Source organism: Cervus elaphus, chromosome 1 (genome assembly GCF_910594005.1).
Source record: "Cervus elaphus chromosome 1, mCerEla1.1, whole genome shotgun sequence".
Lineage (NCBI taxonomy): Eukaryota > Metazoa > Chordata > Mammalia > Artiodactyla > Cervidae > Cervus > Cervus elaphus.
Genome location: NC_057815.1, coordinates 43544149 through 43555975, shown reverse-complemented (window position 1 = coordinate 43555975; position 11827 = coordinate 43544149). Strand labels below are relative to the sequence as shown.

The 11827-nt window shown below is 45.2% G+C and overlaps 1 protein-coding gene and 1 non-coding gene across 2 annotated transcripts; one reads left to right on the top strand and one right to left on the bottom strand.

Moving 5' to 3' along the window:
- Positions 1-490: 490 nt before the first annotated feature.
- RNF26 (ring finger protein 26) lies at positions 491-3291 on the bottom strand. The gene has a single exon (XM_043900944.1). It carries the CDS (start codon positions 2717-2719, stop codon positions 1421-1423), a length of 1299 nt encoding a protein of 432 aa, XP_043756879.1. The 5' UTR covers positions 2720-3291; the 3' UTR covers positions 491-1420.
- Positions 3292-9149: 5858 nt separating this feature from the next.
- Positions 9150-9222, top strand: TRNAR-UCU. The gene has a single exon. It is a non-coding gene; the product is annotated as a tRNA-Arg (tRNA).
- The last annotated feature ends 2605 nt before the right edge of the window (positions 9223-11827 follow it).

Genomic DNA, 11827 nt, shown 5'->3' with positions numbered 1-11827 from the left:
GTTCACATTCCTCTCTCTGAGGGCTCAATTCTGGCAAAATGGAAAAGATAGGGCTAAGCTTAGTCGCTCAGTTGTGTCCGACTCTTTGCAACCCCATGGACTGTAGCCTGCCAGGCTCCTCTGTCCATGGGGACTCAGGACAGAATACTAGAGTGGGTTGCCATGCCCTTCTCTGGGGGATCTTCCCAACCCAGGGATCAAACCCTGCAGGTCTCTCACACTGCAGGCAGATTCTTTACTGACTGAGCCACCAGGGAAGTCTGGAAAAGATAGGGAGAGCTTTCCAAAAGCCATGCATATGAGAGGGCACAAATTGGAGAAGGTAAAAGCAAATCTAGCCACACAGGGCATGGGCTCTCCCCAAGGCACCCTATCTCAGCTCTTCCCCTGCCAGTTCCATCAACTACACTTGTTGGGACTGAAAGACCCTGCTGGAGCATCCATTACCATAACCAACCACTGACCCTTGCAAAGATGCACACAGAGGCCATCAGAGCTGTAACACAACTTTATTCATTGGATCCTGGGCCAGGCGGACCCCTCAGGGAGCTACATGCCCCTCAGCCCTGGCTCCTTCTGTATTTGGACCCTAGTGAAATGTGCAGTCTGCCCTCCCCAGTGGCAGGGAGAGACGGACAGAAGGGGAATACCATTTTTGTCCCTGTGATGTGGGGAGTGAAAGGAAGAGGAATAGAAATCTGGTTATCCCTCCTGAGGTTCCCAGTGGTGCCGGGTATCAGAGGGTACATGGTCCCAAAGCCAGGTGCAAACATACACACATACACACACACCTGGGGGATAATGCTTGATCCCAGCTGTCGGGTCAGGTAAGGAGGGAGTCTTGTAAGATCACAACAGGTAGAAGCAGCTCAAAGGGCACCTGAGATATACTACCCCCAAAGCCTGCCAGAGCATAGCAGCTCCAGCTGAAAGCAAATGTTCAAGATCATTCTAAGGCCCTTGAGTTGCCAAAATACCCAAATGACATTGATGTGCGTGGCTGAAGAAGCTGGGAAGGAAGTGGGCAGGGAGCAAGGAGAGAACCTACAAATCCGCAACAGAAAAACCAGAAGCGAAGTGGGGGGAGTCCCTAATGCTGGCATCAGGGTGGGCCCTGGCAGGCTGGAGGGAATCCACAGTGAACAGTCTCCAGGGCCTTGCAGAGCGACACCCTCACCACCCTCGGCATCACAGGGACACACGGGGTAAGGAAAAGCTGTTACCCTGCCCCTACCCAAGTCACAGTCTTCCAGGGTTTCCCATTTCAATGTCCTGGAGATGCAGCTTAGAGACTCAGCACGATGACTGTGGGGGCAGCAGGGGATGCAGGCCGGGACCCAGAGATCAGGTGTGAACGCTGTCTGCGCGCAAATGGCTGCGTGGAGCATGGAGGGGTGGGCAGGAGGGAGGGAGGAAACCTTCAGAGGTAGACGTTGAGGGTCTGCAGGATGCCCCGACGGCACAGTGGGCAGTTGCGGTGGTAGACGGGGTGGCGCATCAGGATCTCAGTGCAGGCCTGGCACAGGCACAGGTGCCGACAAGGCAGAAGCAGCACCGTCTTGCTCTGGTCCTGGCAGATGACACACTTCTTCCGCTCCTCCTGCTCCTTCAGCAGTTTCCACGGGTCCTGCCCAGCTACAGACTCCTCCTCGTTGAGCCTCTCCCGGCCCCGGGCTGCCGTCACTCTGGCCATCCTGACCTCCTCTTCTGCCTCCGATTGGGGCCCAGCTTCAGGAAGAGCGTCCTGTCGCCATGTCCTGGCTGAGGGCAGCCTCCTAGGGCCACCCTGGGGGGCTCCAGGGGCCCCTCCCCGGTTTGGCCAGCTCGCCAGCTGCAGGCTACGGCTCCAGACTCGGCGCCAGGCCTCCAAGCCCAGGACTAGCCGAGAGAGACGCACAACATCCTCTCTGAGCCGGTGGTAGGATGGCCGGGCATGGAGCTGACTGAGCGCCCGGGTGGCCAGCCTCAGGGTGAGGTCCGGGTGCAACAGAGTCACTGTCACTGCCAGCACACAAGCCAGCAGCACCAGGCCAGTGAGATTGACAAGTACAAAGCTGGCCAGGAGGCGGGCAGCTGAGGCCAAGAGCTCCAGCACTAGCTGGCAGGGGGTCCAGAGAAGGATGGACATGGCCACAGCACTGCTAGAAATGTGGGCTAGGAAGGCAGCCACTACATCTGTCATCCTCCACAGCGGCCCCATCACTGCATCCCACAGGGCCAGCACGAGGGAGAAGAAGTTCTGAGTGCCAATGAGGCAGATGTTGACCAGGCTATTGATCACGTAGGCCACCAGGCTCATGGTGATGGCACAGACGTCACAGATCTGACGCAGCAAAGCATGGCCATTAGAGATCATATTGAGGACACCTCGGTGGAGGATCTCCCGGCTCCTAAGAGCCCCATGGGAGGCCAGGTGCCCCAGGAGCTTTAGGCTCTCCAGGCCAGAACAGCAGCTGTACAGTACCGCAGACAAGGCCTGCAAGCCCCCACAGGTGAAGCGGACCATAGCTTCAATCAAGGCCAGCAGTGAAAGTAAGACTCCACGGCCCAAGTGCAGAAGACTAGTCAGTACCGTGTGTGGCAGGTTGTAGATGAAGGCCAGGAGCCAGGCCAAGGAAGCCAGGAGGGAGGACACCAGCAGGAAGTTGAGATCCAACACCAAGGTCAGCACATCCAGCAACAGGCCCACCCCATTCACTACCAAGTACACAGCCTCCATGATAGGGCTATGGGGTTGGTCCAAGAGAAGTCTGGCTCCCGGTTGAGGGGGGTGTCAGGGTTGTCAATATTTGGGGGAAAAGGAGCTCAGGGATTAATCTGGAAGGGAGGTGAACGGTCTCTCCAATCTGAGAGAAGCTGAGGAAGAACTGGGTTAGAAGTGGAGTCTCAGGGGAGGGAAAGAGGGCCAGGTCTCCCAGTTTTGAAGGCGATCTGTTTGGGAAGAAAGAGCCCAAACATCTCTAAAGTGGAAGTGATCCCGGGCTGGAGGAAAAATTTCAGCTTTGGAGGCCTGCTGGTGGCGTACCACGGCCGGGCAATGGGTCAGATCGAGAGGAGACCGGGAACGGCAGGGATCGGGCCAGGCCGGGGCCGGGTGGGGGCGGCGCAGGCTGGGCGCGAGCTCGCGGTCCAGCTACGCAGGTGCCCCTGTCCCCTCCCGGCCCCCGTTCTCTGGGCTCGCGGCGCTTTGCGCCCAAGGGAGCAGGAGGGAAGGGAGCGAGCCTCAGCAAACCCCAGGCGCGGCCTCTACTCCGCTGGGCGCCGCCATCTTGTGTGAGAAAGGGTGGGGCAAGAGGCATGTCAAGGAAGGAGGGGCGACGAACTGTGGCCAATCGGTGAGACCCAACCACAGGAAACGTCGAGCGCTCATTGGTCCGTTTGAACGGCGCCCAAACACATTCAGTGCTTTACAGAGGTGGGGCGGAAACAGATTGAAATCCCCGCCCCCTTGAGGCGGGGATTGGTCAATTGAAGGGCAGAGGCGAATTGCCCCAGCCCCGCCCCCTAAAGGAGCAGGACTTTGTGTATGTGTGTTCTGTGACTCAGTCGTTGTCAGACTTCGACTCCACGGACTGTGGTCTGCCAAATTTCTCTGTCCATGGGATATCCTAAGCAAGAATGCTGGAGTGGGTTGCCATTTCCTACTCCAAGGGATCTTCCTGACGCAGGGATCGAACCCGCCTCTCTTGAGTCTCCTGCATTGGCAGGTGAATTCTAAAGGAACAGGACTTCGGACTGGGCTAAAACGGGCGCTGTTCTTTCTCTTCTCCTCCAGCCTTGATTTTTTTTTTTTTTTTTTAAAGTACGGATTGGTGGTCACTGTTCTGAACCAGGCTTTAGGATTGCAACGCCTCCGCAACCAGACTCAGTCCCTTGTCCTCCTCCATTCATCCATTTACTCCGTCATGTATTGAGCTGCTACACATGCACTGGGGATGCAAAAAAATGTTTAAGACCTGCCTGCTCACAAGCAATTTAAGGGGAAACAGATTGTGATAGGGGATTCCCAAGCTGCTATTTCCAAACTGTTTCCTCAAGCTCTGTCACGTTTTCTGAGCATCCTCAGGAGATTACCTCATTGTCGGTAAGAAAAAGAGGTCACAGGCCGGAAATAGCTCACACTCCTAGCCCAGGCCCTATTCATTTGTTTACTTAAACACTCTAGTTAGATATCTGCCTGGGCAGCCTTAGTGACCTCAAAAATTTATCCCTTTTTAAAATATTCAAATAATATTTAAAATATCTAAGATCCTATCCCAAATATATTGAGAGCCTGGTGTTCTTTACTAAAGCCAAGAATACTTGGGGGTCTGAGCCTTCCCCAGGCCTCTATTGCTTTAATTTCCTGCTTCCATTTGTCCACTGAAAACAATGCACAACAAGAAAGTTGTGAGTGAAGTTTTACTTAGGGTAAAACAAGGACTATAGGCCAGCAGACAGCCTTTCAGATAGTTCTGAGGAAGTGCTCAGAAGAGGTAAGAGGGGAGGTGGATATATATGTATGCAATTTTGGTAGGTAATCAGGCAGACGTGCAATTTCACACATGTTTTTACAGAAGGCTGCTGCTGGTCACAGGAAGTTTGCTGCTAGTTGTGAGAAGCAGATGTCTCAGTTAATGATTGTAGTGCTTTTCTAGATATAAGAAGGTGCAAGAATTTGGGTTCATAAAATCTCCTGAAAATAACTATCCAAAGGCCTGTTCTGCCTGTTTTTCCCAGAGCACAGAGTGCCTCATTCCTGCTCTTGGCTCTGAATTCCCTTCAGGGTATGTCAACGTTCAGTGACTGGTGGCTAGTGACAGTTTTTAGTTGGCACATTAAACTCTTCATCTCCACTCTGGCCTGGACTTCTTAAACTGTCCCCATCACCCCACCCTTGACACTGCCTGAATCCTTTCTTTCCCAAAGGACCACTGATTCATGGCTGAAATATTTGCACACCAATTTTTATAGCCTCAAGACCGAGAAAATTCCTACCAGACGAGTGGCATTAGTGATTGGTTAAGATGCTATGGGCATTTCCCTGGTGGCTCAGATGGTAAAGAATCTGCCTGCAATGCAGGAGATGCAGGTTTGATCTATCCCCTGGAGAAGGGAATGGCTACCTACCCACTCCGGTATTCTTGCCTGGAGAATTCCAGGGACAGAGGAGCCTAGCGGGCTACAGTTCATGAGATCACAGAGTCAGACACCACTGAGCAACTGACACTTTCACTTTTTAGGATGCATTGAGTGGGTATTTTACCTAATATGGGGTCAGGGCACCGACTGGTTTAGATGATCTGAAGGCTTATGGCAGCAGTAGATATAGGGCTCCGTCAGTTCCAGAGATTTCTGTCCTGTGACCTTGGTATAGGGCTCCACACCTCTGAACTGGGTATAAGGCTCCACAGTTTGCTTTCACTCTGACCCCTCCACCCTGTTCCCTTCGAGTAACACCCTAAGCCCCACAAATCACAAACACACTGAAAACTGTTCTCCTCTCTCAATCGGCATCTGAGGCTTGGCACTGGTACAGGAGAACCCAAACCCTAAACATCGGCTCTAGTAATAACACTGTTCAGGCCCAGAGAAGCACTTCACATCTCATAACCCATGTCCTGGAAACATGAGGTGACTGTATCCAAATGCCACAAAGTTCTATGGTTTGTGCCAGGGGAGGATTTCAGCCACTGAAGCACTTAGGGAAGACAAGAAATAACATTAATTAACTAGTCAAATCCTCTTGCTTTTCCTCCTGTTCCAATTTGTGGTTCCAGAAATACTCAGAAATTAATGTGGTATATGCAATAGTGGCTGAGGAACATTTGTAATATTAATTCATATTTTTTAAAATTTGTCTATATATGTCTAGACATATGTCTAGATGAAACAGACTCACAATTTAATTGGTTTTAGTACTGTTCTGATTTACAGGAAGGACTGAAGAAAAGCAACTTACGATTTTAGGCATTGATTTAAAAGGATGTTGAAGGCAAGTTGATAATGTGATTGACATGGTTAGTAAAAATAAAGATGAACAAGGTCATTTTTTTCACTGAAAATCCAGAAACATTTTTTGTGCCATATGCCATGTATGGCATATAGTTATTTGTTACTATGAGCTGACCTCAATTGTGATCATCATGGCTTTCTTTGGAACATTGAAAAGATTATATACAGAATTTTCTGGACCTTCCCAAAGATGAAACATATTAGGAAAACACATATCACATTTGACTTCACAACACTCTTGGACACATAATGAGAATATTGGCTAAATGCTAATAAAACAAGTAGACTTAATTAACACATGATACTAAAAGAACTTGAAGAGTTAAGCAAAACAACAGAAAACTCTCAAATAAAGAGTTTCCACATGGTCCCAAGTGGAAAATGAAATTATTCTTGAATGTGTGCTACCCACAGATATTTGAGAGGGACTGTTTCTTAATATTAATAATATTGACAAAAGTTTAACAAATCTAAACCTAAGTTTGACCGTTTTAGTTTCTTTCTCACAATTGATGAGCTAATACTAATACATTATTATTACTAACTGAAGTCCATAGTTTACATTAGGGTTCACTTTTAATGTGGGACATCCTATGGAGACTTCCCTGGTAGTCCAGTGACTAAGACTCCAAGCTCCCAATGCAGGGGGGTGGAGTTTGATACCTGATCAGGGAACTAGATTCCAAATGCCACAACTAAAGATCCCACATGCCGCAATGAAGACCCAGCACAGCCAAATAAATAAATAAAAATAAATATTAAAAAAAAACCCCTGAAATCTGCTGTAGATCCTATGGGTTTTGACAGATGTATTATACCATGGTCTACCATTACAATATCATGCAAAGTATTTTCCCTGCCCTAAAAATCCCCTGTGCTCCACAGGGATGACCCCTTCCTGCCTCCCCTCCAGCCCCACTTCGTGGCCATCACTGATCTTTTTGCCATCTTCTTCGTTTTGCCTTTTCCAGAATGTCAAATCACTGGAATCACGCAGTATATAGCCTTTCCAAATTATCTTCTTAGCAATAAACATTCAAGCTTCCTCCATGTCTTTTTGTGACTTGATAGCCCCACTTCTTTTTAATCCCCGCATAATAATCCATTGTATGGCTGCAACTAGCAGTTTGTTTATCCATTCTCCTATTAAACTACATTGCAATTGCTTCCAAGTTTTGACAATTATGAATAAATCTGCTATAAACCTCCATATGGAGGTAGTTGTGTAGAACTAAGTTTTCAATTCATTTGGGTGAATATCAAGGAGCGTGATTAATGGATCTTATAGTAAAGGTATGTTTCACTTTATAATAAACTTCCACACTGTTTTCCAAAGTGGCTGTGCCATTTGGCATTCCCATCAGAAATGAATGAGAGTCCCTATCACTCCACATGCCCTGCAGCGCTTGGAGTTGCCTGTGTTTTTGAACTTTAGCTATTCCGATAGGTGTGCATTGCATCTCACTGTTGTTTTAATTTGCAATTCCCCAGGTTTCCCTGGTGGCTCAGACTGTAAAGAATCTGCCTGCAATGCAGGAGACATAAGAGATCCCTGGGTCGTGAAAATCCCTTGGAGGAGGGCACGGCAACCCTCTCCAGTATTCTTGCCTGGAAAATCCCCTGGACAGAGGAGCCTGGTGGGCTACATTCCATGGGGTCGCAAAGAGTCAGACACGACTGAAGAGACTGAGTACAGAATAGTACTCCCCACTGCTGAACTGTGTGCTTAAAAATGGCAAAGGAGTTAAATTTTACAAACTTTTTTTTAATCACAATTAAAGAAACAAACAAAAAACCCTACCTGTGCGTTTACCCTTTGACCCAGAAATCCGCCTCTAAGAATGTACCGTTAAGACACTTTCAACAACATGAAAATTTATTGTCACATTATTTATAATTGCAAAATACTGGAAATTGTTTTTGGCCCCGCCTGTATGGCTTGTGGAATCTTAGTTCTTGGACCACAGCAGTGAGAGCTCCAAGTCCTAACCACTGGACCGCCAGGGAATTCTCTTGTGTAATTTTGACTTTTAGAAGCATGTTAATCTCCTATACACGTAAAATATTAAACTAAATCAAAATATGAGGAAAAAACAAACCAAACTGAGTGCAAACAGAAACAAATGAACCCAGCTGAATTTCATACGAGTGATATAACCACACAGCAAGGAGGGAAGTGTACCCTATGTCTCAGACGGTAAAGAATCTGCCTGCAATGCAGGAGACCCGGGTTCCATCCATGGGTCAGGAAGATCCTCTGGAGAAGGGAATGGCAATCCACCCCAGTGTTCTTGCCTGGAGATTCCCATGTACAGAAGAGCCTGGTGGGCTACAGTCTGTGGGGTCACAAAGAGTAGGACATGACTGGACAACGAACACCACACCATACACCCTCAGCCTGGGGGAAGTAAAGACCTCTTGAACTCACTTTACTAGGCTTACCTTTTGTAGTGTACGACAATTTTGAAATATTTTGGGAGCCAGAGTTCTTCCTTTGGAAGAAGGAAGACATAAATATGGAATACAGGAAGGCAAGGTAGAGAACCCGGTGAAACTGGATCAAAATTGTGTTACCAGTATAAACTCATGCTTTCTATAATAATAATATATATATTAGATATACTATATATTAGCTTAGGTATATTATATACATAGTATATGTGATTATGTGTGTCCATTGAAAGAACCTAGAAGCAATAAAACCCTAGTAGCAAGAAGCATACCTAGTACCCAGATGTTGGTTTCTACCATTCCCCACTAAAAGAAACAGGGTTCCTGGGGGAAAGAGTTGATTATAGTGGCTGAGACAGAGAAGGTAGAAGGTTGAAAATTCTGCCAGAAATAAAGTAGCGCCAAAAATTATGGGGCAGGGACCAGCAGACTGGGGGTGGGGGTGGCTGTGTCAGAGGATGCAGAAGCCAGGTCAAAGGTGGCCACATCTGGGTGGATTTCAGCATCAAAATAAATAAGGACAGTAATGGAATAAAACCCACTGAATAAACAGGAGTCCATGAGTCCAAATATGTTACAAAGAATATAAATATTATAAACAAAAAATTAGAAAGGAGGGCTCTTGTTTACAATGGAGCACTGACTGATAGAGAAGGAGGGAGGCTGACAGGAGAAAATTATCATTTCAAACCACCATAGCTACTTCCCTAGTGGTCCAGTGGGGAAGACGCTGCACTTCTAATGCAGGGGGTGCAGGTTCAATCCCTGGTTGGGGAACTAAGTTCCCACATGCTGTGGGGTGTAGCCAAAAATTAAAAAAATATATAATAATAAATAAAACCATCATGGTAAAAATTGGTTCAGACCAGAACCATTAAGGGATGCTAACGTATGTATTACTTATATAGTATTTCAGCCTGGGTTGCATAACCCTACTTCATGCACAAGATTACACCAGACAAACCCTGATTGACAAATATGAAAGCAATGTATGAGGAACCATTGCAGATTACAGGGAAATAACGAGACCTGAAGACTAAAGACAGTAGAGAAGCCTGGACTGCATCCTGTTCTAGAGGGAAAAGACCAACACCACAGTGGACGTTTGGGACTCTTGTCAAACTGGGATATGGATTATAGACTAGTAATGTTTTGTATCAATTTAAATCTTCTAAATTGGATAACTGTATTGTGATTATATGGGACAATATCCTTCTTCTCAGGAAATATTGAAGTATAAAGGGACCTAGGAGCACACCGTATGCAGTCTACTTTCATGATTTAGAAAAATTATACATATGTACGCACATCAAATAAAAAATTTTAGTTAAAATTTAATGTAAATTTTAGTTAAAAGAGAATGAAAAAGCAAAATCTGGGGAATTCCCTGGTGGTGCGGTGGTTAGGACTCTGAGCTTTCACTGCTGAGAGCGTGGATTCAAATCCTTGGTACAGACTAAGATCCCACAAGTCAAAAAGAAAAAAGCAAAATCTGTGGCAAAACATTAATCATCTTTGATTCTAAGTAAAGAGTATACAGGGAGTCTACACTATCTCTGCAACCTTTCTGAATGTTTGAAATTATTTCGAAATAAAGTTAAATATATAAAAAGAAAAGCTAAAACAAGGAAACAAAAATGTTTGCAAGGGCATAAACGAAAAAACTCACATGCAAATAATCCCCAAACTAATTTCTCTTGAAACTTGAACTTCTGGCCAAGTTCGAATAACAGCTTCAGTTGCAGAGAGATTTTTAAGAAATATAACAAAATAGTACTCTTTGGTGTTTTTTTAAAATAAGAGCTCAGCATTGAATAATTTTCAATCAGTAAAATTTAAACACCAAATGGATCTAGATATTGCTTTAAAGGCTGTTGAAAATTATTATGATAAAGACTTACATGATGAAAAAGTATTTTCAGGGATAAAATATTTATTATCTGTGACTCCTTTATAATGTTTAAATGTGAGGTGCAAAATTTATGATTCAATTCTGAATCCAAGTATTGTTTTAAAATTGTTAGTAATAATCTCAGTTTGGAGCAACGTTTCTCTAAATTGAAATTTATTTTTTAAACAGTTAAAAACAACAACTCAAGAAAAGAAATTAACTAGGCATCCCTAGCAATAGAATATGCATTATGAGATTTTTATTATACAAAGTAACTAGGGGTTTTGCCAAAATGAAGACAAGAACATTTTATTTAATGGAATATTATATAATAACTTATGAGTTGCACATGACTTTATTATCCATCCAAACATTGCTGGCCCTTCTTGAGGATACCCAGGCAAGCGCAATGAAGATTAAATTATCTTGAATATTTGGCTGGCTTTAAGTCATAAAAAAACTGTGGCATTACATATCTTTTAATTTTGTCGTTAGAAAGGTTATTTGTCAAGGTAAGAGGGCAGAGCATGTTTAAGAGTTAGCTAACCTTCAAATAATTCAAACAGCTTGACATACAATATGTGAACCTTCTTTTATATCTGACCTGGCCACACAAGTATTGAAGGTTTTGGTCCTTTATTTCTATTTGAAAGTATAAACAGATGTTGATCATATAAAAATATTTATCTATTCTTATACAAAAGGTAGCATTCCACATATAGCACTGTATATCAAGCTTTTAAATTTAGAACTATGTTCTACATCAACCATACCTCAATAAAAATGTCAATGACCCTCAAATAAATAAATAAAATTATATTCCAGTGATCATTCCATATCAACACATGGGATGTCCTTATCCTTTTAGCTGTTGCATACTATGCCACTTAGTGGAGTTAATTCAAAGATTGTTGATAGGGGTCTCAGAAGTGTTGTGTCCCATCTCCAGGTGGATGTGGTAAGGAGGCTGTGGAAGGCTGCCAAGAGAATCTCAGTCATGGTGAGTGACATAAGGGACCAGATTCCTCCCAAGCTTATGTTTTATTCTAGTGTGAAGCTTTTATGATCAGATGGATTGGCATGTTCAAAGTTAAAATAAGGCCGTACCCCCAGGTAGAGTAGGTATACCCCAGGTATAGCAGCAACCTCCCCAGAAGCAACTGGATGTTTCCAACCTCAGTCACCCAAGGGAGAGGACAGATCTGGGAGGGGAGACAGGACCTTAGAAAGTGGAACCTTTGGGGGACTTCCCTGGAGGTCCAGTGGCTAAGACTCCATCCACGCTCCCAATGCAGGAGGCCTGGGCTGATCCCTAGTCAAGGAGCTAGATCCCACAAGCTGCAATTTTAAAAAGATCTTGCACGCTGCAACTAAAAAAAAAAAAAAGATCCCACATTTGGCAACAAAGATCTCTCATGAGGCAACTAAGACCTGGCCCAGTCTAATTAATTAGCTAAAAAAAAGAAGGAAAATGAGACCTTTGGTTCTGTC